Below are 13852 nucleotides of genomic sequence, written 5' to 3'. Positions count from 1 at the left end.
GAATGTGAAGAAAAGGGAACCCTTATAAACTGTTGGTGAAAATGCAGACTGATGCAGCCACTGTGGAAAGCAGTATGGAGTTATCTCAAAAAATTAAAAGTGCAACAGCTAACTCCACTTCTGGGAATTTATCCGAAGCAATCCAGTCAAACACTAATTTAAAAGAATATCTGTACCCCTATATTCATTGCGGTGTTATTTACAACTGTAAAAATTTGGAAGCCCCCCCCCCAAGTGCCCATCGTTAGCTGAGTGGATAAAAAAAAGCTGTGGTACATTTACACAATGGAATACTACTCAGCTATAAAAAAGGAAACCTTACCCTTTACAACAGCATGAATGGACCTTAAGAGCCTTATGCTAAGTGAAATAAGCCAGTCAGAGAAAGACAAGTTCCATATGATTTCACTCATATGTGGAATCTAACAAACAAAATTAGCTAATTATAGCAAAACAGACTCAGATAGAAAGCAGGCTGACATCTGTGGGGGGGGGGGGGTGGCATGAAGGGATTGAACAAAATGAAACAGAAAAATCTCATGAACAAAAACAACAGTGTTGCTGACTGCTGGGGGAGGGGTGTGGAGGGAGGTGCAAAAAGGTATAGGGGGATAAATAAATGTTGGACAGAAACTTGACTTGGTTTTGTGATCACACGATACCGCGCACAAATTTGTTGTGTAAAAATGAATATAAAAATAAATTGGATAGAATATAAAACTACTACAATGATATATATACCACTAAAACGCTTTCCCCCAAAATGGCTAAAGGAAATCAATGTGATCAAACCTACTGTATTCAATATTTCTAAGATTAAAATCATAAACTCTTTTTTTTTTTTTTGTACCTTTCTGAAGTTGGAAACAGAGGCAGTCAGACAGACTCCCGCACGCACCCAACCAGGATCCACAAGGCACACCTACCAGGGGGCAATGCTCTGCCCATCTGGGGCGTTGCTCTGCTGCGACCAGAGCCATTCCAGCGCCTGAGGCAGAGGCCACAGAGCCATCCTCAGCGCCCGGGCCAACTTTGCTCCAATGGAGCCTTGGCTTCGGGAAGGGAAGAGAGAGACAGAGAGGAAGGAGAGGGGGAGGGGTGGAGAAGCAGATGGGCACTTCTCCTGTGTGCCCTGGCCGGGAATAGAACCCAGGACTCCTGCACACCAGGCTGATGCTCTACCGATCAGCCAGGGCCTAAACTCTTAATTTAATGTTAGAAGATACAGATTACACTAAAGGGTTAATACTGTAAAATTTATTATTAAAAAATAATTTTTGAAATGCACATTTATCAGTAGTCTCCACTTTTTTAAATCCATACTCCTAACATTGCATCCCCACTAAGATGCAAAAGTCTGCTTTATGGATGGAAACCTTGCTGCTACCTCAGTTTTACTCCTAGACCAGTGGACTAGCCAGAGCTTTTTCAAAATTCTCATATCCCTGCCCCCACTTCCAATACCAACTGAGAATCATCCAAATAGTAACAAGAATCTTTGGTTAAATGTCCATAATGGTTAAAATCTGAATTAAACAAAAGTATCTTTTTTGTAAATATGTATGTTACATTGGCTAAAGAGGAGTTCAGCAAACACTTTCTGTACAGGGTCAAATGGTTAATACTATATTTTAGGCTTTAGGGGCTCCTCCTATCTGTCACATATATATGGATTTAAAAACTTTTTAACTCTGGCCAGTTGGCTCAGTGGTAGAGCGTCAACCCGGTGTGTGCATGTTCAGGGTTCGATCCCCATTCAGGGCACACAGGAGAAACGCCCATCTGCTGCTCCACCCCTCCCCCTCTTGCTTTTCTCTCTCTCTCTCTCTCTCTCTCCTCTTCCTGCAGCCATGGCTCCATTACAGCAAGTTGGACCTGGGCTGAAGATGGCTCCATGGCCTCTGCCTATGGAGCAACATCCCAGATGGGCAGAGCATCAGACCCTTAGCAGGCTTGCCAGATGGATTCCGGTCTGGGCGCATGCAGGAGTCTCTGTCTCCCCCACTTTCACTGAATTAAAAAAAAAAAGAAAAAGAAAAAACCTCTCTTTAAAAAAGTATTAACTTTAGGTCAGAAGCTTTGCAAAAACAGTTCTTCTGCACAATTTACCTATGTCCGCCATAGTATAGTCACCCAAATCCAAAGAAAGATCCTTGATTCTAGCAACTTTTCCAGCAGCAGGGGTAACACAATTCTGTAAAAATCAACTGTTCATGCCTTCTCCATCTTAGCCCAAATCACCAATCTGTATCACTCCTTTCTCAGTCTACATATAAAAAATACTTTATACTTATCAATTACAACTTGAACAACAGGATCATCTTTAAAAAATATAAATTGTAGCAAGGACAGATCAAGAAAAGAAACATCTGAGTGGTTTTATTCTCCTGCATCTTTGACTAAACGAACCTGCTTCTGCTTGGTATGCTACTTCATATAAACAGACAAATACTCTCATTGTCCATGGAAGATATTGTTAAAATGTAGATGTATAGAAAATATATAGAACCTACAAGCCACCACATTCCATCAGACATACTGTCATTAAGAACTTCTTGGCCCTGGCCGGTTGGCTCAGCGGTAGAGCGTCGGCCTGGCGTGCAGGAGTCCCGGGTTAGATTCCCGGCCAGGGCACACAGGAGAGGCGCCCATTTGCTTCTCCACCCCACCCCCTCTCCGTCTCTCTCTTCCCCTCCCGCAGCGAGGCTCCAATGGAGCAAAGATGGCCCGGCGCTGGAGATGGCTCTGTGGCCTCTGCCTCAGGCGCTAGAATGGCTCTGGACACAACAGAGCGACACCCCAGAGGGGCAAAGGATCGCCCCCTGGTGGGCATGCCGGGTGGATCCCGGTCGGTCGAGCGCATGTGGGAGTCTGTCTGGCTGTCTCTCCCCGTTTCCAGCTTCAGAAAAATGAAAAAAAAAAAAAAAAAAAAAAAAAACAACTTCTCTAAGCCCTAGCCGGTTGGCTCAGTGGTAGAGCGTCGGCCTGGTGTGCAAGAGTCCCAGGTTCGATTCCCGGCCAGCGCACACAGGAGAAGCGCCCATCTGCTTCTCCACCCTTCCCCCTCTCCTTGCTCTCTGTCTCTCTCTTCCCCTCCCGCAGCCAAGGCTCCATTGGAGCAAAGTTGGCCCCTTGCCGAGGAAGGCTCCATGGCCTCTGCCTCAGGCGCTAGAATGGCTCTGGTTGCAACACAGCAGAACCTCAGATGGGCGGAGCATCGCTCCCTGGTGAGCATGCCCGGTGGGCATGCCGGGTGGACCCGGTCGGCCGCATGTGGGTGTCTGTCTGACTGCCTCCGTTTCAAACTTCATAAAAATACAAAAAAAATAAATAAATAGGCCCTGGCCGGTTGGCTCAGTGGTAGAGCGTCGGCCTGGCGTGCAGAAGTCCAGGTTCGATTCCCGGCCAGGGCACACAGAAGCACCCATCTGCTTCTCCACCCCTCCCCCTCTCCTTCCTCTCTCTCTTTTCCCCTCCAGCAGCGAGGCTCCATTGGAGCAAAGATGGCCTGGGCACTGGGGATGGCTCCTTGGCCTCTGCCCCAGGCACTGGAGTGGCTCTGGTCTCAACAGAGCGATGCCCCAGAGGAGCAGAACATCGCCCCCTGGTGGGCAGAGCGTCGCCCCCTGGTGGGCGTGCCGGGTGGATCCCGGTCGGGCGCATGTGGGGGAGTCTGACTGTCTCTCCCCGTTTCCAGCTTCAGAAAAATATAAAATAAATAAATAAATAAATAAATAAATAAATAAAACTTCTCTATTCAAATTTTAAAGAAAAGGTCTGCAGTTTAAGGGCTCTAAAGTCAAGCTACCCAAATTTAAGCTTGCAACGGAGTGTGGGAAAAACATTTACTCCAACTCTCAATGTCCTCATCTGTAAGACTGGGACTAGAAGAGTCACCACCTTAGGAAGGTAGTCAAGAGTACCTGACATAAGAGTTGGCTGTTACTTTAATAATACTCCACATTACATATCGTATTTCACCACGTATAACACACATTTTTTTTTTAATTTCGGGTCTAAAAACTGGGTGCATCTTAACAAAGGTTGTGGCATTTCAAATACCATAGATAGAACTAAGGACAAGGCAATTTATGAAGACAGTGATTCGTCATCAGACACACAAGCTAATGGATGGGAGTTTTGACAGTGATGAGGAGTTGTATGAATTTTATGATGAATAAAACTTGAGTTCAATAACTTCATGTAATACATTCTTTTTCAAATTTCGCGCCCCAAAATTAAAGTGCATCTTAAACATGGGAGTGTCTTATACATGAAAAAATGTGGTACTACATATTCACCTTTCGTGTTGAAAAAATTTTTTCTAGACCTGAACAGGGAAAAAGGTAGGTTATTTTTTAAAAGACTTTTTTCCAAGTGAGATTAGATCAATATATCTATATTAACTTCAATTACTTGACTCACCTATAAGACCTAAATGCCAGTCCTTCCTCTAGTATATAATTAAGTCCCTATGAAAATAAGATCCACCTAATGATTTGCATTTGTATGATCTAGCCTCTTCATTTCTAGAAAACCTAACTGGTTCTAAAAAAAGTCAGGTTATCAGATTATCTCATCTATTTTCTGTTTTTCAGACTAGTTGCTTCTCTCTACAATTCTGAGTACTAAAAGGTCAGCTTAATGAAATATGGTTCCTATTTTTATGACATTTTTAAAAAATCATAAATTTAAAAAAACCTATTTGCTATTTAATTGCTATATAGGTCAATTATTAAAACACAGCCCCTAAATTTCTCTAAACTTTTAAATTTATAATTATTCTCTTACCATTTTACAAAGTATATGTTAAATTATATGTACCTATAATCTTTAAGGCAAGTTTACCTTTTTCTCTGAATACTTCTACTAACAGCATTTTCACATGGACAAATATATGGAATAATTTGTGCCAAGTATTCTCCAAATGTATTTTTCTTCACAAACAAATAAGGTTAAGTACTCTCTCCATATCACAGGTGAAGAAAATTGAAGTCCAAAGGTTACATAGTGTGTCCAAGGTCATACATTTAGAAAGGAGAAATAGTAATCAAACCCCGATCTCCTGAATCCAAGTTAACTTACTTTCCTTACAGTTTCCTTCTCAAAATTTTAGTCCCACTCCAGTCACATAGGTTTTATGATTATAAACTTACTAGAACCATATAACCATTTTTCAAGTCCAATCTTCTAACTCTCAGAAGGACTGAGAGGACATGTCTTTGATTTCTTTGTAATTAGAAATATAATAAAATTAGTATATAATCTTATTAGGTGTCAAAATTAATCTTGGTGGTCTATTTACTCTTAATTGTGAATAAACATGGTAGAAAGACTGTGTCTTATATTCACAATTTAGTCAACCACCCAAGAATGTATTTACAATTATCAATACAAATAAGTCATTTAGAGAAAATGCAATACTGCTCTTCCAAATTTTATTCATCACAATCTATGTTCTGCTTAAAAAAAAAAAAAAAAATACTCCATCCAAATTAAGGTTTCCACAAACCACAAAGAACACTCTATAAAAATTAATCTTAAACACAACAAAACTTAATTTTAAAATAATACATTTTAAACTTTTATTTTTAAACCAAGTCATATTGGCTAAGCAAAATTTGTGCAATAAATCCTCTTTAAAACATTTACTTAGGCCTGAGCAGGGGTGGTGCACTGGACAGAGCATCGACCTGGAACGCTGAGGTCCGCAGTTCAAAACTCTTGAGGTCACCAGCTTGAGTGCGGGATCATTTACGTGATCCCAAGGTCGCTGGCTTGAACAGGGGTCACTGGTTCAGCTTGAGCCACCCCAGTCAAGGCATGTATGAGAATCAATGAGCAACTAAAGTGAAGTAACTATGATGCTTCTCATCTCTCTTCCCCTTGTTCTCCCTTCCTGTCTCTTAATAAAAAAAAAATTTTTTTAAACCCACTTACTTGGTGTATAATTTAAAACACAAATATATAATTCTGTTGAAAAAGTTATTGTATATTAATTTAAAGATGAAAAATTCTTAAACTGTTTATGCTTAAGATACAAAAGTAAATAATCTTAAGAAAATGACCAGTTTCATTTTTAACATTTGTTTTAAACAATGTACTCAAAATATTAACACCTAACATACAATGGCAGTGAAGTTGTATCAGAAAATGCATATTTTTCCAAGTTGCCTAGAATTTACTATTTCCACACCTCAAAACTAAACCAGAACCAAGCTACATGAGTAAAGATAAGTATTTTTTGTATTTATGTTATAACCTCTGTGAAGACAGACTATGTGCCTCTTAGCTATGACAGAGACCAAATGGGTCATGCCACCATGACAAAAGGCCATCTGGAATCCAGAATAGGTTCTTTATGTATGTACTTGCTTTGTAGAAGGCTGCCACCATTCATGCTATAATGAATAACCTTAGCCTCATACTACAAATCTCATTTCTCTTATAATTTACTTTTAATTTAAGTAGTTGTATCAGACCATGTTGCTACCTAATTTTTCTGAGTATCAATTTCTCATCCAAACATCCTTTTCCTTATGTGATCCCTGCTGCGTTTCTGTGTGTGTGTAACTAAAGGTAGATCTGCTTTAAACCTGATCACTGCCTTCTCTGTCACTTAAAATATTTCACTGTTATCTTAATTTTCATTTTTCAATACCCTGAATTCTCAAGTTTCATGAAGAAAAAAAGTACTCATTTCCATCTGTTATTAAATACTTACTCTATATTCTACATTTAAAACTTTCAAAATAATTTATTAATTTTCAAATTAGTTGTTTCATAAACATAGCATCTCACAAACAAAAAAAAACCCTGATCATTACACATTTTAAGCTTATTTCTAAAATTTTAAATTTGCTTCCTATTATAATAGCCTTTATCACTTTAAATATAATTATGGAAGAAACTTAAATATCCAAAAATTTTACTGTTAATAATTTTCTCTAATACACTCATTTTAATGACTTTCTTGAAGTTAATGAAAAGGACATTAAAATAGGAAGTGATTCTAAATGGGTAGGCTTAGTATAACTGCTACTCTGCTTAGTAGTATAGACACTTCTATGAATTTGAAAATTTATATGAAGAAACTACTAGGCAAGAATAAAATTAATGTTGGTATTACTTGTCCATAGTAAGTTAGGTAAAATACAATTTTACTTCTTACAATTCTGTAGTGACATGACAGATAACCACAAACTTTGAGGAAAAGTATGGCTACAGTGAGAGAAGCTGTTTCTAGATATAAGAAAAAATCTTGTGGTTATCTGATAAATTCTGAGTGGATTAAAAAATTGACATTCATAGAATTTATTTAATCTAATATTAATTTAAGACTTAATTCATAAAAGTCTAATACTATTAAACCTTTTAAAAATACATATATCATTAAACCAGATTGGCAAAACAAGAAAAAACATCTCTGACAATTTCAAAAAAGAATACAAACTCTTGTGATGGTTTTAAATTACCCAACTCTTTGGACAGGAGGAGCCAGAAGAAACAGCCAGGCTTCCTTCACATATTCCTAAATGTCACCTGATCATTACCAAAAGAAAAAAGCTTCATATATCCTCAAATCAATTCTGGATATTTCAACCACCCAAATACTTCATGTCAATAGTTCCACAAAATAGTCATAGTTAGAATCACCATTCAGACCATCAAAACTTTTCTAGATGTCTACACAACATGCTTTAAAAGTTATTTTTGGTATTTACACTTTTTCTTTGTATCTTAGGCTTAATCATTTCCCCTGTGAATCTAAAAGTAATTATACTAATAGAATCTTCTGAAGTTTTAGAGTGCCTTTTTTATATTCAAAAAGTTACACAGACTTGTTTCTGAAATAAAAATGCTTTTCTTAAACTTTAATACATTATAAAGCTATAATTGGAACAACCTTTACTACATCTTCTAAAGATCTACTAACAGCAAACACAAACCCTTACTTAATACCTGACTTGTGCCAATACTTATCACTCACAGAATCTTACAAAGTAGAAGCTATTAGCAGCCCATTTCACAGAATGGGAAACAGACTCCTACAATACCACTCTGACCCACAGCAATCATCTAACACATCACTGTGTAGTTAGAAAAAAGATAATCAACTTCCTCTTTATAGAACGCCTATTCAAGGATATTACAATTTTAGCAAGTATTAATTTCATTTTTAAATGTCTGTAAATGCCTCACTTAAAAAAATAATCATATAAATACCAACAGAAGAGCCTTAACATCCAATATTTTATTCACTATAATGATTATGATACATTAAAGCCCTGTTTTAAAAGCTAAAAAGCAAAGCTTACTATTTCTCTGACACTCTACTAAAAAAAAAAAGGAAATGTAAACTCTACATTTACTTTATATACCACAACCCACCCCATGTTATACTGGTTAAGGTTTGAAAAGTATTATATTATTTTTAATATAGAATAGTCATCCCTGATACAAAAATATTTGAAGTGTTACATATTTTTCGCTAAAACACGTCTCCTACGCTTTATAATTTAACTTTCACATTAATCAGCACACTCTAAATACATACATACGTAAGATACACACCTAAGTAACTCCTATTCATGGTTTCCATTCATTTCTGAATTTCAGACCACCAGTTATTTATGAAAATACTTAAACCATAGTGAAAATTATAATGTAAAGAAATGGTCTACAATTTGGTTAGTGTCTCAAAAATCTTCATCCTTGTAAGGAGAAGTCACACTACAACCTAAGAATGGCACTATCAAGTGTTCATAAAATTTTAACGTCTGCATTTCTAAATATTACTTTTCTGTGTTTTGGATACTCAAACTCCAAAAGGAAAGAGTTACACTCTTAGAACAGTGTATTGCTATTTCTAGTTCAAAATCAGATTTTCAAAATAAAAACCCTTTTAATTCATTTATTTCAGGAATGAGATAACTGGGGCCCACAGAAATTCCATGACTTGCCCGAAATAACCTTCAGGTTAACTGCTGGCAAGGCTAAGATTACAGCCCACATCTCTCCTGATTCCCAATCCTTTCACTTAAATGAAAAGAGTCTTAATAAAGTGAAATCATTTTAAGAAAAGCAAATACCACTAAAACAATAAAATAAGAATTTTATCATTTTAAAATGCCTTATAAGCAGGAAATGAGATCAGAGTCCCAAATTTGGGAAAATGCATAAAAATTCAGCCTCAGGATATCATAATTATGCACTCAACACTAATTAAAGTGAGTCCTAGGAAGTGAAAGTCAACAAGCCAACTAATTTCACTATGTAAACTAAGAAATAAACAAATAATTGTCTAATCATTTGTATTTTTGTATTCTATATAAAGTTTGCCTGGATCCATTAAAAAAATAAAATAAAATAAAATAAAATAAAAGGTCTTCTGATAAAATCTTTTAAACAACATCACGTCTGCCCTGGCCGGATAGCTCAGCTGGTTAGAGCATTGGTCAGAAGTGCAGAGGCTGCCCGTTCGATCTCCAATCAGGGTCCATACAGAAGCAAATCCATGTCCTGTCTCTCTTTCACTCTCCTTTCCTCTCTAACATCAATAAATAAATAAAATTTTAAAGAAAAATAAAAACCTTAGGTTTTAAAAAATATAAACTGATCAAACATATACCACGGAGCAAAAAAATAAATATAAACTAACTCCTTATCAAAATATTTTAAATCTTAAGGTAGATGGAAATAATCAGTTTTGCAATGCCTTCATCAATCACACTTAAAATAAATGCATCATAATCTGTTAACTTTTTAAACTGCTCATAAAACTGTACTTTCCCTCCCCTTGGTCAAAACTCAATCACTGTGATTTTGTCTGCAGGCTGACTGCTGATGTCTATCTATGCCTATTTCTAAGCTCATAAATATATGTACTACATCCCATCCCAAACAGATGTAATTTGAGATTTTTCTAGAAACTTCAATCAGACATATGAATTCTTCCATTTAAAATATTATTCAGGCCCTGGCCGGTTGGCTCAGCGGTAGAGCGTCGGCCTAGCGTGCGGAGGACCCGGGTTCGATTCCCAGCCAGGGCACATAGGAGAAGCGCCCATTTGCTTCTCCACCCCTCCGCCGTGCTTTCCTCTCTGTCTCTCTCTTCCCCTCCCGCAGCCAAGGCTCCATTGGAGCAAGGATGGCCCGGGCGCTGGGCATGGCTCTGTGGCCTCTGCCTCAGGCGCTAGAGTGGCTCTGGTCGCAATATGGCGACGCCCAGGATGGGCAGAGCATCGCCCCCTGGGGGGCAGAGCACCGCCCCTGGTGGGCGTGCCGGGTGGATCCCGGTCGGGCGCATGCGGGAGTCTGTCTGACTGTCTCTCCCTGTTTCCAGCTTCAGAAAAATGAAAAAAAAAAAAAAAAAAATATTATTCAATGATCAGCAATGTCGCAACAAATTTCCAGGTAAAGGTAGACACTACTAAAACCACAAGTTATTATTTTGGTCTCACTCACCAAAACACTCTTCAAACTAATTAAAGTTAAATAAAAGCAATACGATAAGAAACAAAGTTAAACATGTTTAAGTCATAAGAATAAATTAAGACAACAGAGAATACTGTACAAGATTTTGCATGTTTTCATTTAAGATAAAAAAACTTCCAGATCCTACTAGTAAACAAAAAAGTGCTTAGATAGCTGGTGTCTCAAAATGTTTTTAAAGCTAACTACATCTCATTTAAAAAGCTGAAGTTAAACCGAATACCCAGCTACCTAGATATACAGTTGGATGGATATGATGGCACCTTGAATGATGCACTATATCCAATAGATACAGTGAGCAATGCTGAATGAATAAAAAGGGAAAAGGAGCCAGAGAACTCTGAATTCTGAGAATTCTTAACTCTCCTGAGTTTGCCAACATGACTGCTGAGGTATAAAGGTGAAAACACTCCAAGAAATACTTCCATACTAAATAGGTGGACTCTGATAACACACCAAAGACAACACTGTTTATCATGTCTTAAGTCTTGAGAAAAAGACCAGGAATATAAATTCATTTTATTAATATTGGAGATGAGAAATCCTGTCAGAAAATTTTAAAAAATCAACACTGGTACTGAATAAAATGATATTCCTACAAGGATTAGACATTTCCATTATTTGACCAGATACCATTATCAACTTCATTTAAACGTAACATTACCAACTGTCTCCAGAAATATCCAGAAATCTTCAATGACCTGCGGTTTGTGAGGTTTTTGTAAGAAGCAGATAGGTTTTATAAAATCTGACCAATTCTTAAAAATATAAAATTATAATCCAATTTTTTCAAATGACAAGGAAAACACAGAAATCCACTTGATATGTTGTCAAGTATTTATAACTAAAATTTAAATACTGCAATTACTGAATTTTAATTGGCTTCAAACTCTATTCAAGTTAGCCAAGTACTGAATGAAACTAACCTAAATCACTACTTGAAAACTGTTTAGTCTCCATTAAATTTATTAAACCTAAGTACCCTTGCTTATCTCAACAGCTATGAGCACTTATCAACAACCTCTATTAAATCAGTAAGAGATTTAGAGGCATGTTAAATATTCGACATCTATATGAAACAAAAGCCATCGTATCGTGCCTTCACCTCACACAGGACTTCGTTTCTAAGCTAGCTTTGAACTTCTTAATCGTTTCAGAAGTCATTAACTATATATATCACAGTATCAGCTGCAAATATCTCAGAAAATAAACACACTGCATAGATTTCAAATGCTTGATTTGCCCTGTTGTAGTGCTTTAACTGCCACACACACACACACAAACAACCTAAATAACAGTTTAGATGAACATGGAAAACCTAACTCCCAGATACAAATACCTTACACTTTTCCATTCACAATACTCAAGTGATAGGTCCACATTCAAAAGTCAATTTCGACAAATTACTAAAATATTCACCTTGAAAACCCACAAGATTAAGTAGTAAGTATTATCAAGCTTTTTAACAAAATATATCCCAAGATAAAATGAAAAACTTTTACTAGCCAAATTCCATCCTAAGTAAATATGAATAAAAATCAAAACTCTTCAGTGGCCTCCAATTAACAGTTTTTAATTGAGCAAAGGGCATTACACAAGAATTAGCAAAATCAGAAAAAGCCTATTAAACTGCCTTCTAGTCCAAGCTTTAAACTCCTGTGAAAACATTTTGATAAAGTGCAAGATGTTCTATCTATAGCCAACTAGCATCTCACATCTGAAACTCCCCTACAAAAAAAAAAAAAAACCTACCTCCGAATATAAAGAAAGCAAAAGAAAAAGAAGAGGAAAAAAAACATAACGTCTTGCCATGGCTCCGCTGCGGCTGACTAGCCTGCTTGTGAAATGCTAATGCCACTTCGGAGCAGTTAGTCACCAGCTATTGTGTGCGGCTGGAGAAAGCCGAGCCGACCGCGCGTGCAGAGCAAGCGAGCGAGCGAGCGCGCCCTCCTCCCTCGCGCCGCTCCCGCCGCCGCCGCCGCCGCCGCCTCGCGCGCCCCCGCGGCCGCACGGACGCGCGCGCCGGCCCCTCCTCCTCCGGCCTTGCACTGCACAACACTCATGACGTATCTTTATTTCTAGCACATTAACAAAATATCACAAATAAATTGTCGGCAGCCCCTGCGGCCCCAGGGTGCAGGTCCCCCCGGCCACCGCCCCCCGCAGGCCCCGCGCCGGCCCCCCAAAGCTCCCCGAGGCCTTTGGAGCTTTCACGTTCTGGGGCCAAGTTTTTGTCTCTGTAAAAAATTGCGGGAAATTCAATTTTTATTCGACTCGGGGAAAAGTTTCTTTGCTCCGCGACGTGAATGTCTCACCAGATTCTGATAGGTCCTGGGATGCTCCTTCCCGGTCCAGTCGGTGCGCCGGGGCAGCAGCTGCGGGGAGAGGGCGCCCCGTGAGCCGGGCCCCCGGCCCCAGCCCGCCCGCTCCCCTCCCCCGCCCGCCCGCCCCGCGCCCCGCCGGGGACCCCGAGCCCCGCGCCCCACGCCCCAGCGGCGGCGGCAGCGCGGGCGCCGCGGCCCTGGGGCGGCCGCGCGGCGGGAGGACGCGGCGGGCCGCCGCCGCCCTTACCTCCTTCTCGGCCACCTCGCGGATCAGCACCTGCAACAACAAAGCGGGGAGAGCTGAGCCCCGCGCCCCGGGCCGTGGCCCCGCCGCCGCCGCCGCCGCCGCCGCCCTCCCCCACGCCCGCGAGCGCCGAGTGCCGGCCCGGCCCGCGCCACGCGCCGTCCTACCTGAGCCGCCTGCTGACAGGGTCCATCTTCCAGGAACCGAGCGATGAGGAAGTAGAGCTCTGCGCGGGAGAGAGGGACGGGGAGACACAGGCTGAGCGGCCGGCGGCGGGGGGCGGGGGACCGCGAGCGGAATCGCCCGGTGCCAGCGGCCCCGGCAGCCCTCCGACTTACCCGATCGCAGCTCCGAGAGGCCTTTCCTCTCACAAGACATGTTTATGGGTCACTTCAGGGCCGCTGGCGGGATACCCCGCCGCCAAAGGGAAGCGGGGATGGTGCCGCCGCCTGCCCTATAGCTGTCACTGTGTGTTCACGAGCCGAGCCTCCGCTCCACCATTCAAGCAACGGCGGCGGAGGCGGAGGAGGAGGAGGAGGAAACAACAACTCTCAGGCAGCGGCTACAGCCGCCGCCTCCGCCGTGGATCCCTCCGCCGCAGAAAAGAGTCCGCCGCCTTCCTGGCCCCGGGCTCGACTCCGTCCTCGGCCCGCGCCCCCGCCCCCCACCCCGGCTCAAAAAAAAGGAGTGCCTCCGACCCTGCGCCGCCAGCACCCCCGCACTCGGCGCGGTGAGACCCCCGCCCACTCCTCCCGGGCCGAAGGTGCGAGTTATTTATTTATTTCCAGTT

At 40.8% G+C, this 13852-nt stretch overlaps 1 protein-coding gene across 2 annotated transcripts in view; it reads right to left on the bottom strand.

Annotated features, from left to right (window-relative positions):
• Window positions 1–13637, bottom strand: part of PHIP (pleckstrin homology domain interacting protein) — a 168684-nt gene extending 155047 nt beyond the window's left edge. The window contains exons 1-4 of one of the 2 annotated variants that reach the window (XM_066358978.1): window positions 13401–13637; window positions 13230–13288; window positions 13066–13095; window positions 12810–12869 (exon numbers count right to left, since the gene is read on the bottom strand). In XM_066358978.1, the coding sequence (XP_066215075.1) occupies window positions 12810–12869; window positions 13066–13095; window positions 13230–13288; window positions 13401–13440 (189 nt within the window). In that variant the 5' untranslated portion in view covers window positions 13441–13637. The remainder of the gene's footprint in view (window positions 1–12809; window positions 12870–13065; window positions 13096–13229; window positions 13289–13400) is intronic. The other variant, XM_066358977.1, reaches the window with a different exon arrangement.
• Window positions 13638–13852: the final 215 nt, after the last annotated feature.

The sequence above is a fragment of the Saccopteryx leptura genome, chromosome 1 (genome assembly GCF_036850995.1).
Source record: "Saccopteryx leptura isolate mSacLep1 chromosome 1, mSacLep1_pri_phased_curated, whole genome shotgun sequence".
In the NCBI taxonomy this organism is placed as follows: Eukaryota; Metazoa; Chordata; class Mammalia; order Chiroptera; family Emballonuridae; genus Saccopteryx; species Saccopteryx leptura.
The sequence above is the reverse complement of the archived record's forward strand: the minus strand, read 5'-3'. Positions and strand labels throughout refer to the sequence as shown.